The sequence below is a fragment of the Pipistrellus kuhlii genome, unplaced genomic scaffold (assembly GCF_014108245.1).
Source record: "Pipistrellus kuhlii isolate mPipKuh1 unplaced genomic scaffold, mPipKuh1.p scaffold_m20_p_1, whole genome shotgun sequence".
Classification (NCBI taxonomy): domain Eukaryota; kingdom Metazoa; phylum Chordata; class Mammalia; order Chiroptera; family Vespertilionidae; genus Pipistrellus; species Pipistrellus kuhlii.
This window is the reverse complement of record NW_023425404.1, coordinates 189,503,734-189,517,483: the sequence shown is the minus strand read 5'-3', so window position 1 is coordinate 189,517,483 and position 13,750 is coordinate 189,503,734. Positions and strand designations below refer to the sequence as shown.

Genomic DNA, 13,750 nt, shown 5'->3' with positions numbered 1-13,750 from the left:
CCTTGAATACCCTTGGAGCCCAAACCTTAGAGTCGTTAAGGGTATCATATGAGTCTATTATGCGTATCAAATGTAAAGTTCTTAGGTCAGAACCTGGCTCATAGCATGTGCTATAATATTTCTTTGGTCTTATTAATCATATTTCCCTGATGAGGAATAAAAAACAGAGGAAAACTATGTGTGTCACAAATCAATGAGACTTAGGACAAGCTGAACAAGTTTTGTCTCCCACCATTGACTTTCAGGATATGGCCCCTGAAAAATCAGATATTTTAAATAAAGTGCATTATTTAGATGTACTTACTGAAGATTGCTTGAAGTCTCTAGACCACATGTGTCAAACACAAGGCCCGCGGGCCAAATCCGTCCCGCCAGGCCTTGCAATGTGGCCTGCACCGCGCTGTCATCACTGCACTCCGCTGCGTTTCCATCACAATGACAGTTTATGACTGTTCAGTAAACCATTCGGCCCACGATTTAGGCTGGATTTTAGATTTTGGCCCCTTCTCTGATTGAGTTCAACACCCCTACTCTAGACTATGTGTAACTCTAATCCCATTAGTATTACTAAAAAACTATATATGTTATGCTTAATACAACTCCCTCATATTTTACTTAATTAGCATATACTTATTGAGCTTCTACTATATACTAGACCCTCTACTTGTTATCGATACATTAAAGAGTACAGAAATAAGTAATACTGCTCCTGCTCTAAAGTTGCGTACTCAGTTGTACTGTACCAAACACCACCATTGACAATGACATGCCTGGATTGATTGTCTAAAACCCATGTGACCCAGAATCCATTCCCCAGTACAATAGCTTATTTTTACAATTGTAAAGAAAAGGGAGAGGAGCGTTATTAATATTTATGACTTAAGGTCAGTGTTCATAGAACATTGATAGAAAACCATTTTGAGAGTTGCATATGATCACAAAAGAAAAAGTGATTGACCACTACCTTCTCTATGTATATCTTTATTTTAATGTTTTATCTAAAATTTTGGTAATTTGAACAAGATATGCCCCCAAACAAGCTATTGTGATTTTACCAGACTTTTAATCTTACAATTATTATTTAAAATGAAATCGGACTAGTTTCTTTCTGAAATCTCTGATATAGCATGGCTTTATTTATATAATGATATGATACTAATATCTAACATTTAACTTTCCATATGCTGGATGCTTTGCTCTGCATTAAAAAATCATTCTCTATAAACCTTCCATAAATTATAAGAGGGATAAATATTTACTAACATTTACTGAAGAGAAAGATGAAATTTATTGGAAATTAAGTAACTTATCCAAAGTAAATAATAATAATAAATTTAAGACCTAGATTTAAATCCAGGTTTACCTGACATCAAAATCTGTTTGCTGAAGAACTAGTTGATATTTATATACATCATATCCCCTTAGAAAACAGTCATAATTGAGACCAATAACAGTTGCAATAAAAATTTATTTAGAAAACAATGTCCTTGTATAGCGTTTTTAAATGTTGATTTTAGAGGAATAATCAAATGTGTAGAAGGCAAACATATTGATTGTTATATCTACCATTTTTAAAAGATGACATTTGAGACAGGTTATCAAAGATCCCTGCACACAGGGGCTCCTTTCACCACTTAAAATAGAGAACTTCAGGTTTTTCGCAGTTCTGCAGAATGCTTTCTATTGTTGTCAAATCACAAAATCTATTTTATGCAGGAAAAAAAGGAAAAGATTAGACTTCTGTGGTGAGAACCATTGAGCAGAAATGTCAATACATTTTTCTGTTATTTCCCAGGCTTGACCTGTTAGCAAATCTAAATATCAGCTCCTGAGAATTTCAGGAAACACCTTGTGTATAGAGTATTCGTTACTCACAATCTCTCTAACATTTGCTCTGATATTTCCACTTTTGAGCTTTTAAAAAAAAAGTCTTTCCAGTCAAAACACTATTATATGAGTTCTATAATATTCACTATTTACTTTTGGGCCCAATTTGCATTATACCCTATTTTGCATCTATACTGAATAGTAAGTATCTTCCCAGCATGCCCTGACTCTTGATCCTGTTTTCTTCATGGGTCCTGTTCTTATCTTTGCTACTGTAGCACTCCTGTAAAATTTACAGCCCCACTTCACAGCCACACAGCACCTACATACTGATCGCACCCATTTCATCCTATTCCCAATCCTCATGTTTCATTGACTTCTGTTTTTAACCATTTTGTGACTTTTCATAAACCCCCCTCAAACTTTTTCGAATAATTGCTGGATCCAGCCCTACAAAGTTCTGGAAGAGAAACTGAAGAACCACTGTCAGCACTAGACTCCTAGATACAACTATGTTATGCTTTCTGTTTAATATGCATTCCCTCTTCTCCACTGAACGTAGATTTCTTCCCAGGAGTATCATTTAATGGGTGACCTTCTGCAAAGAAACCTAGAGTATATATTGTATATTATCAATGAACACATTTTAAAAAGTGCAGCCCAGTCAGTGTGGGTCAGTGGTTGAGCACTGATCCATGAACCAAGAAGTCACTGGTTCAATTCCTGTTTAGGGCGCGTGCCCAGGTTGTGGGCTTGATCCCCAGTAGAGGGTGTGCAGGAGAAGGCAGCTGATCAATGATTCTCATCATTGATGTTTCTACTCTCTATCCCTCTTACTTCCTCTCTCTCTAAAGGTCAATATAAACATTTTTTAAAAAGTTTACCACCTTGGTTCTTCCTGTATTTGATGTATGTTTGATTCTAATGTTTTATGTGCAGATTGAAGAGAGAAGAGACAATTATATCCTAACATTAGTATATGAAGGAGATATTTGACACAGGAGTAGGTTTCTTGTCTTGTAAATGGAACTTTTGTGGCATTTTAAAGCAAATAAATTAAGTGTCTTTTTAATTTCTATATATTAGAAGAAAATGACTCGATACAGATAAAATGTACTCATTTTCACTTCTCCCAATGGAAGAACAAGCTTCTGTCTTTCCTAGGAATAGAAATTTTTTCATCTTGAACATATATTTTATTTTTAAATCAACCAATGATTTTTATCTTTATTTGTGTTAGACAGGAGTATGCTCTCCCAAGAAGTGCTTATTGGATTTGTATTGTAACTTATTTTCTTTGATATGAAGAACATGGAAGCACCGTCTAAGTTTCATTTTTGTCCGTTTGTTTGCAGCGTGGAGACGATCAATGATGGAAACTTTCACATTGTGGAGCTACTTGCCCTGGACCAGAGTCTCTCCCTCTCCGTGGATGGAGGGAGCCCCAAAATCATCACCAACTTGTCAAAGCAGTCCGCTCTGAATTTTGACTCCCCACTCTATGTAGGAGGTAAGCACTCTTCCAAATCCAGTGGATTTTGATGTGTGATTGTCATCCAAGCCTGATTCTGAAGTTGCTGGTGCCTGGTCCCATGGCCATTGACCAGTGCTGATCCATCCCTGAAAGACAACAAGAATAGAAAAGGAAGAGCCCAAATAAGATGTTAAGGGACCATTCATAATCCCAGCTCTGGTTTTAACTAAATGGGTCATTGGGGTGGAGAAGAACATTGATATTTTTGTGTGTCTATCACATGCTAGGTGAGTTACATATTTTAGAAATTAATCTTATTATTTAATGTGGTCTATGGACAAAGGAAGTGGTGAGAAATCAAATCAGACAATGAAAAAAATCACAGAACAGGTTTGTGTATTTACAGAATGGAACCAAAGACACATGACCTCACCCCAGTTCCCTGGAGGAGGTGAACATACTACCATGCTGGAATGTCTGGGCCACCAGTGGCTAACTCATGTAGATGACAGGATAATTACTAATGAAATTGAATAAATGAATGAATGAATGAATGAGTGAGTGAGTGAGTGAGTGAGTGAATGAACAAATGAATAAATTAATGAGTTAAATGTACAAATTGCATTGGGATAATAGAAAGTATTTTTTGTTTAGCTGTGACCTTAATGTGGATGAACAAGAGATAGGGTTGGCAGGGTAGATGATTTGGGCTTGGAGTGATAAAGACTCTAGACTTTATTTTAAGCAAGAAGAAGTCAGATGAGTATATAGGTGAGAAAGGAAATATCTGCAAAATTCAGAAGGAGCTCAGAGGAGAGGATCCACAAAAGAGAGAGCTTCCACTCTTGCCTCTGTCTGGAGGAGCCAACATAAACTGAAGACATAGAGTTTCACATTTCAGGCAAAGCATGTGATGTGGAACTGGATGAAATCACATTGGATTGAGTGAGGCAGATTGATAAAATTAACATACTTCACAGATAAATAAGCTAAAGCTTTTCAACAGGCCAGTGTATTAATAACTGATTTCTTCACCGGGACAGGTAATTTCACAGCGTTTGCCTTCAAAATAGTAGTAACTGTTGGCTGCTGCCCAATGTCCTCAACCCTTCAAACCCTTCCCGGACAACTTTGCTTGGAATTGTCCCAAATGTCCAGAACACTTTTATTTTTAATAATTTCTGCGATAGGAAATCTTACCACTTAGATAGAAAGTCAAAAGTCTTTGGTTCATTCTGTAAATATTTATTGAGCATCTCCCATGTGCTGAAGGCTGGGTTATTACATTTGCCAGGGATATAGAGTTGAAAAAGAATCTCTTCTGTGCCCACAGGCATTGGGAAGGCAGACAAATCTTCAAGTAACCAAATGCCTCCCCTGCTAAGTCTGTGCAGCAAGTTGACTGATGTAGTTGCTTCATGACAATCACAACTATGAGATTCATTAAAAGACAGAGCCTTCCCTTTGGCCTGGACTAAGTTAACAGCTATTGCCTTGGGATGGACAAGGCAAGTCACAGAGGCACCTGAGATGTGAGAGAAATTATATTTGCTAAGCACATGCTATGTGCCCAATGCAATGCTTCTTTGACAGTCTTATTCTTCAGAGACTTTAGGAAGTAGGTATGCTTTTTCTTTGCTTTACAGTCCCAAAGAGACAGTTCCAGGGACTTCCTAAATATTGTTCAAGTTCACAAAGCTATGAAATGATAGACGCCTCATTCAAGTCCAGGTCTGTCTGACCCCAAGCCACCTGCATTGCCAGTCAGTTACTAGCATAGAGTGAAAAGGGAAGCAGTCTGCATGTGCAGCTTTTTGTTCATTTCTGGATTTGTTCTTCACTTGATATCATTATGCATTCATTACCAACCATTTCATTCAATGTTTTTAAACCCCTTTAGGATATGGTGGAATTCTGGGGAGAATTACAGAATCAGAATGCTTGGGTCAAAACATTTTTCAATAAAGGAAAACAAAAAGTTTTAAATTCCTAACTAAAACTGGTAATCCTTCTGAGGGTAGAGGGCCTGGCAGTCCATTCAGGTCTAAGGGGGACCACTTCCATCCCCACTTCACTGCCAGAGAACAGAGTAGACTCATTTCCTTCCAACTTGAGTGCAAGGGTAATTCAGATTAAAGAAATACAAGGCAATGGTAGGACCACAACCCTGAATGCTGTTGGCAAAGGCAGGAGGACCTGAGGTTAGCCAAGGAGAGCCAGGTAAACAAGCTGTCCTCTCTCTCCCAGTTTGAAAGTAAGAGACACACCTCAATGATGACACCATGCCTTGGGCCCTTTTCAGGAATATTCTCTATCAAAAGAGGGAGGCATGCCAAAACTGGTTTGGCTCAGTGGATAGAGCATCAGTCTGCGGACTGAGAGGTCCCAGGTTCAATTCCAGTTAAGGGCATGTACATTGGTTGCCAGCACATCCCCAGTAGGGGGTGTGCAGGAGGCAGCTGGTCGATGTTTCTCTCTCATCAATGTTCCTAGCTCTCTATCCCTCTCCCTTCCTCTGTAAAAAAATCAATAAAATATATTTTTTTAATTAAAAAAAAAGAGAGGGAGGCACCCTTCCTTTCCCTTAGGTCATTAGTTGCCCAGGATATAGACCTTTCTCAATACAAAACAGTCTAATCTTGACACTTTTCTGTATATTAACCCAATCAGAACATGTAGCATTGCCTGATGGGATTAAAAACAATAGTTAAGACCTGCACATAAAGACCCTGGATGTGTCATCATCTCCTGATGCCACAGAGGAAGTCAGCTTTGATACTTGATCCCTATTTTGTTATTTTAAAACACATAGAGATTATTAAAGCTAAACCATCTACTAAGTTATCAGTTGATTGATAGATTAATTGAACTGCAGTTACAGCCCATGGCATGGAAGAAAGGCTAAAAGGAACAACAACATAGGGATCTACTTCTTTTTATCAATTAAGATCTAGTTCCCTAGTCAGAACTGTGGCAGCTCTGCGAAACGTTGACTCCGAATACTTCTTCATTGTATGATGTCCTATTGAAAGTAAAGATCTATGTGATGGATCAGCATTTACAATTTACTGTGATCAAAGCTGGACTTTTTACAGTTGTTAGCTTTGGGAATCAAAGGAATGCACTTCCTAATTGTCCCTGCTGAGGAACATCACCAGTCAGTATTTAACCTTGACACATGCACATATGGACATTGAAATCCACACATATGTGATGGACAGATAAGAGCAAATTAGAACTTACCCTATAGCAAGGAATTTCCTGTCATGGTACTCTCCTGGAAATGGTAGGCTTCATCCTTCTAACCTGGCTCTACACTGTAGCCCAGTCTCCAAGGCCAGATGGACCTAGACTAAAAGCCTGAACTCATGAAACTTCAAAGCCAAGTACATAATTCAGTACCCATCAATGTGTGATGGGAAACCACTTGCATCGGAATCACCTGAGTTGCAGGTTAACATTTAAATTCCTGCATGACACACCTTCCTGCTGAGTCAGAATCTCAGGGAGGGGAGAGAAGAGGGTTGGGGAGCTGCCTTCCGGGCATGTGCTTCTTGTGGTTATGTATGACCAGCTTGGAAACAACTGTTTTAGTCCATCCATGTTAGAGATGAGAAAACCAAGCCTAGACCAGACCAAGTGCATACAGAACCACCAATAAACACTTATACCTCTACCCTATGATGCTGTGCACTAGGCTTCTGACTCTGGCTCCTTTGAAAGGGGAAGATGATGATGCCATGAGGCAGGGCCCAGGGAGTACTCAGGCTCTTGGTCTTTGTCACCGTTGAATCCCCTAGGAAGTGAGAGCCAGGGCTTTCTCCCCTTGAATCCCCCAGCCAGAAGCTCAGAGTCCAGGCATAAGGAGGACATGAACAGCCAGGGGGAAGTCAGCTGCTCTGCAGGCCTCCACTGTCCTCCCCTTCTACCACCACAACCTGGACGGTTGCCTCCTGTAGGATCTCATCCAGGAGCTATTTCAGGGTCTGGCTTAGGCCGTGGAAAGATTCCTCTGTGTTGCCAAATGTGGGTTACTCCATGACCGTCACTAGTGGAATGAATATATACAAAGATTGCTAATTCTGTGTGTGGAGGAATTTTCTTCTGTGTTTCCAATGTCTTGGAATAGAATGGTTTCACTCTCAATTAGCAAGAAAAACAATGATGTGAATGAGGTGCTGTCCTGACAGGAAGCATGGCGAGTGTCTGAGGCACTGGCATCCAGGGCTGTGCTCCGGATGTTCTGAATGGGGACCTGGATTAGTTGCTGGCTTAGCATTTAGCTGGACCAGGGTCACAGCCACTGTGAACCGCCAGCTCTTACCCTCTGAATCTGATGGACTAAACAGTGAAGAGAGATTGCAGAGGTTCATCTCATCAGCCTGACTCTAACTCAGTCCTGCTGGGTGGCAGTGAGTAGACCCTTAGGTTCTGAGTCTTTCGTCTTTAAGAAGCAGGATTAGTCAGAGATTACTAACCTTGCCTTGTGGAACTCTAGGCTTCCTGGGGGGTGTGTCCAGGTAGAAAGGGTGAGTGTGGAGAGGGGAGGGAGCACTCCCCCCTTCCCTTCCCCAATCCTGCCTTTTGGGAACAGTAGCTTAGCTTTTAGGTTTTATATATGTATGCCTTTGGGTCAGGTTTGGTTTGAAACAAATATTAAAAATTGAAGATTGACCATCAGTGAACTAGGTCTTTTTTCTAGTTGTACACTAAAATTGTATTTTCTAAAAAAGAGAAGCAGAGAACACATGTCTCGCCCGGCTAGTATGGCTCAGTGGTTGAGTGGTAAACTATGAACCAGAAGGTCATGATACAATTCCCAGTCAAGGTACATGCCCCGGTTGCAGGCTCCATCCCCAGTGTGGGGCATGCAGGAGGCAGCTGATCAGTGATTCTCTCTCATTGTTGATACTGCTATCTCTCTTCGTCTCTCTTCCTTTCTGAAATCAATAAAAATACATTAAAAAAAGAAAGAAAGAAACACACATCTCTTCTTCCTCCCCACCCTGCCCAGAAAATAGGATCAAGGAGGTCTGGGCTGAGGTCCCAAGCAACAGTATTTCTCCTAAGACCCTTTGGGGTTCCAAAGTGCATCCAGGTTGAGACCACAGGACCGATGCTCATGCCGTCAGTTTCTCCTATAGACTGTGTCCCACAGGCTGCCCCCCCCCCCCTACAGGAAGCACTAAGAGCATCTGGTGGTAAATGGCTGAGGAGTCCCCAAAGAGCCTGACCTCTGACTCGCTGTCCTTCCCCAGGCATGCCCGGGAAAAACAACGTGGCTGCCGCCCTGCGCCAGGCCCCCGGGCAGAATGGCACCAGCTTCCATGGCTGCATCCGCAACCTCTACATCAACAGCGAGCTGCAGGACTTCCGCAAGGTGCCCATGCACACCGGCATCCTGCCCGGCTGCGAGCCGTGCCACAAGCAGGTGTGCACCCACGGCACGTGCCAGGCCAGCAGCCAGTCTGGCTTCACCTGCGAGTGTGAGGAAGGATGGACCGGGCCCCTCTGTGACCAGAGGACCAATGACCCATGTCTTGGAAATAAGTAAGTTCAGGCTACTTGTCATGAAACATGCAGATGGCAATCCTCAAAGCGAACCCTAGGAAAGGGAAGGAAAGAGGAAGGGGAAAAGGGGAGGGAGGGCGGGAGTCAGCCCCTTAAACTGTCTCCACATTTCTTCCATCTTCCTCCACCCTCCTCCTCTCTGCTAATGCATCGTCATTCCTGCGTTCCTCTCTGCAGATGCGTGCATGGCACCTGCCTGCCCATCAATGCCTTCTCCTACAGCTGTAAGTGCCTGGAGGGCCACGGGGGTGTGCTGTGTGATGAAGAGGAGGACCTGTTCAACCCCTGCCAGGCCATCAAGTGTAAGCACGGGAGGTGCAGGCTGTCCGGCCTGGGGCAGCCCTACTGCGAATGCAGCAGCGGATACACCGGGGACAGCTGTGACCGAGGTAAACCAACCAGCTGGGCACCTCCGCGTCTTAGGGAAGCAAAAGGGCCTTGTCTCTGAAAAGAGAGAAAGGGAGACCATGGGAGTGACTGAGAGGGGGGAGTGAGAGGAGGAAGGCCTGGATTTTGCAGGACTTGTAGATGCTGCTGCTGGTTGATTTCCCAGAGTCATGAGGGCAGCAGGTGGGAGCTGTCCTAATCTTGGGCATCAAGATCGTACCTGCCTTCTGCTGTCTGCTCCCAAGCTGATCTGCTGTGAAAACCCTCCCTTCTGCCTTATGTGAAAGCACACCTAACTGTACTCCTTTCTCACCTTTCTCCGATGTTCTCACCAAAGTGTATTACCAGTTTGTCTCCTTGCACAAAGAGGGAGCTCATAAAGAGGCTGTAGCGTGAGGATAAAATCACCTCTGACAATTAGAATTTAAATGGTTTGTCCCAGCACATCCTGCAGGTGCAAGGGATGGGGCGGGGCTGAGGTGCTGGTCCACCCCTCTCCTCCCTTGTGCCTGTGAGACCAGCTTGCCCTGGCCTCCAGCTGGCTGGGATCCTCTGAGTGTATCAGAGGGCCAGGCAAGGTGAATGTGCCCAGGGAAGCTCTGAGCAGATGGCTCTTTTTGAACCCATTCCTACCAGGGTAATTTATGAAGCTCGTGGAATGTTCTTTGTATCCAGTCACAGGCTAAATAATATGGAGCCCCAGGTCTAATAAATTAAACCGCAGCATACTCTCGGAAACATCTCCCTGCGGTAAACAGATCCACCTGGTGGGAATGTAAAAACAGAAGAGGCGCATTATTGCCATAAATGAAAAGGGCTAGGGGCCCAGTTTTCTTGTCAGTCCCGTGGTCATAGTAGTTGCAGCTCACATGGACAGTATCCACCAAAGCCGGTTTGGCTCAATGAATAGAGTGTAGGCCTGAAGACTGAAGGGTCCCAGGTTCGATTCCGGTCAAGGGCATGTACCTTGGTTGCAGGCACATCCCCAGTGGGGGGTGTGCAAGAGGCAGCTGATCTATATTTCTCTCTCATCGATGTTTCTCTCTATCCCTCTCCTTCCTCTCTGTAAAAATCAATAAAAATATATTTTTTTTTAAAAAAGAAAATAAAGGCCCCAAGAACAGCAGGCCATGCCAGCAGTCCCTCTATGCCCTGGAAGTATAACTGACAGTAGCAGGAAGGGACAGGAAGGAGAGGCGCCCCCTGCTGGCTCCGGGGCGGATCCGCACTCCCTCTGAGGGACTCACAGCTTGTGTGCTCTGTGTTCTTCCCTAGAAGTCTCCTGCCAGGGGGAGCGGATCCGAGACTATTACCAGAAGCAGCAGGGCTATGCCGCCTGCCAAACAACCAAGAAGGTGTCCCGGCTGGAGTGCAGAGGAGGGTGCGCGGGCGGCCAGTGCTGCGGGCCCCTGCGGAGCAAGCGGCGGAAATACGCCTTCGAGTGCACGGACGGCTCGTCCTTCGTGGAGGAGGTGGAGAAGGTGGTCAAGTGCGGCTGCAGCAGGTGCGCCTCCTAACTAATCGCCTCCCCCGGGGGCTGCCGTCTCGCAGCTGCTGTCTCCTGCTTGGCCACGCTGGACTCGCCAATGCTTCCTGAGTTGAAATATATTGTAATATACAGAACAGGCTTATTTTTATGATGAGAATAAAGACTTTTTTCCCCCCCTGCATTTGGAAGAAAAATAAATAGAAATGCGTGAACCACAGCTTCCCCGACCCCAGAGGAGTGGGAAGGGAGGTGATCCGGAGGCATGGGAACAGCGATGGGGACCAAGCACATACCCAGGGAGCCAACCGACCGCGAGCCTGAACTTGAACTTGCCCAGAGCACAGGCCCCTGGGCCCTCCTCCGAGTCGCTGCGGCCCATGGGGACCAAGCACATGTGTGAGTGAGGATGCAAGGTGGAGCCCAGGATTCACAGATAGGACGACAGATGGATGAGAACTATTTTGTGCAACATAGAGAATCTCCGGGAGACCTGGGTCCCATTTGTGAGAGACAGGATGGGGGCGCTAAAATGTCATCGTCTTTCTATACAGGTCGGCATGTTAGCACAAGAAGCACACAAGAGTGTTTATCGACCGTTTTCCAGTATTAATTTCTTTTTTTGTAATATAAACGATAAAGGAGATGATAAAGAACCAATAGATTATTGATAAATAAATTAGGAATAATATGATTTTTTTTGCATCTCTATGAGTTCTAAACAGCCCTATACAGTATTCTGTTCTCCTGAGAAATATTTATTGTATCCAAGTACATTGTACGTAACACGGTAGGCCCTCCTTTTGCTGTTTCTTGATGCTTTAATATATATTAATTTATAATTGTCCTGATATTTTTGTACATTTTTCAAACTTAAAAAAAATCAGGATGTTTTTGGCAATAGTACTAACATAGGGTGATATCTGGGGATAAAGATGTGTGGGTCTGTTTGTTTACTGGGACATCTGACCACTGGTGTCCCCGACCTACTGGCCTCACTCAGGACACCCGCAGAGCCTTGTCAAGTCTATGGGGGAGACAGTCCTTGTACAGAGAGTGGCCGCTGCAACCTGTCCTCACAGGACAGAGATGGTGTGTAGCAAATGACACTAGAAAGTAGGTCTGTTACAAATAAATACGTCCTTGACTTTCTGGGCCCTTTTGGAGGGTGGAGTGGTAAAAGAAAAGACTGTAATGACAAGAACTGTGATTTCCCCCCCAAAAAAAAACAATAAAGCTCCTTTTATTACCCTCATGCTCCCATGTTAACATGTCTGCTGCTAAATTATAATGTAGAATTGAGAGTGATTTATAGTGGATTGTGCTCTTCCCTCCTCAGAGTCCCAGGGTACCCTGTGAAGATGCAGATGTTTCTTTCCAAAAGCTCTTTTTACAAAGACAAAAGATGTACGTGTGTGATTCAGTGTGCTCTGTCTTTCTCCGGACTAATATCAGTGACACTACTGATGTTTGTAAATTAAACAGATATTTACTGCATTAACAGCTTGGTGAATTTCTTAGAAACTGCACAATGTTTAGAGTCCTGGCCTGAAGAATCCTTAGTCATAGCAATTCAGAAAGAACAGAGAAGAGAACCTGTACTTTCTCTTGTCAGGAGTTGGCTTGCAATTCTCATAGAGTTAACTCTGGGGACTTGGGAATGACCACATGGCAGAGATGAGTAGAAGGACACATTCTATGCTAGCAGAAGTGCCTATTCCATTCATTTCTTCCCCAAACAGTACAAGATGTAATCTAAGGAAAGCACAAATGGTATTTTTTATCTTTTTTTCCTCAATTAGAACCAGATGGAAAACAATGAAAGGCTAGGACTCCCTTTCCTCCAGAGAACTCTCAGAAGGAGCTAGTAATGGCGAGGTCCCATCCAGAACAGGGAAATAGCATCATCCTAAGATGCTTTCTTCTTTTTCCTGTAAAAATACCATGATATCTCTCTCTCTCTCTCTCTCTCTCTCTCTCTCTCTCTCTCTCTCTCTCTCTCCCCCCCCCCCTCTCTCTGTCACACACACACACACACACACAGTATCTCACAGACACAAATTGTTTAAATATGTATTCAATCTTGTTTTAAATGTCTACATTTTAATGATAAAAATACATAGTGAAAGTAAGACTTTCTTTTTAATTTCCATCAGTTGCTTCTTTCCCCCCGCCCCCCAAGAGTTGTGGTTCATTCATTAAGCAAAGAACATATGGGATAATGATATGGCTTAGGTTTGTGTTTATGGATATATAGCTACTGTTCTTTATATGCCAGGCACTATGCCAAGGACTTCTCTAGGATACCTCATTCAACGCTCACTGCAAACCTACGTATGGGGCTGTCATGCTCCCTACTTTACACAGGCATAAACAGCTAGAACAGAGAAGCTGCAATCCTGTGTCCGGGTTCAAGAGATGCAGGCAGCAGCTCAGTAACTACAACCCTCCACTACGATTCTTTTAACCCTTTGAGCCTCATTTCCAAAGCTCAATTTTTCTCTCTCTTGATCATGTTGACTTAAATCAATGGTTGGCAAACTCATTAGTCAACAGAGCCAAATATCAACAGTACAACGATTGAAATTTCTTTTGAGAGCCAAATTTTTAAAACTTAAACTTCTTCTAATGCCATTTCTTCAAAATAGACTTGCCCAGGCCATGGTATTTTGTGGAAGAGCCACACTCAAGGGGCCAAAGAGCCGCCTGTGTCTTGAGAACCGCACTTGCTGACCATGGATTTAAGTGATCTAGATTAGAGACGCTTGTTTTGTTTTCATTTTTGTTTCTGTTTTTGTTTTAATATATTTTATTGATTTTCTACAGAGAGGAAAGGAGAGACATAGAGAGCCAGAAACATCAATGAGAGAGAAACATCGACCAGCTGCCTCCTGCACACCCCCCACTGGGGATGTGCCCGCAACCAGTGTACGTGCCCTTGACCAGAATTGAACCTGGGACCTTTCAGTCTGCAGACCTTTGCTCTACCACTGAGCCAAACCGGT

The 13,750-nt window shown here is 43.3% G+C and overlaps 1 protein-coding gene across 4 annotated transcripts in view; it reads left to right on the top strand.

Moving 5' to 3' along the window:
• SLIT2 (slit guidance ligand 2) overlaps nt 1-12,242 on the top strand; it is a 328,161-nt gene extending 315,919 nt beyond the window's left edge. For all 4 annotated transcript variants that reach the window (XM_045573714.1, XM_045573712.1, XM_036419682.2 and 1 more), the window contains 4 exons: nt 3,183-3,337; nt 8,560-8,851; nt 9,050-9,261; nt 10,535-12,242. In XM_045573714.1, coding sequence (XP_045429670.1) covers nt 3,183-3,337; nt 8,560-8,851; nt 9,050-9,261; nt 10,535-10,776 — 901 coding nt within the window. In that variant the 3' untranslated portion in view covers nt 10,777-12,242. The remainder of the gene's footprint in view (nt 1-3,182; nt 3,338-8,559; nt 8,852-9,049; nt 9,262-10,534) is intronic.
• Nucleotides 12,243-13,750: the final 1,508 nt, after the last annotated feature.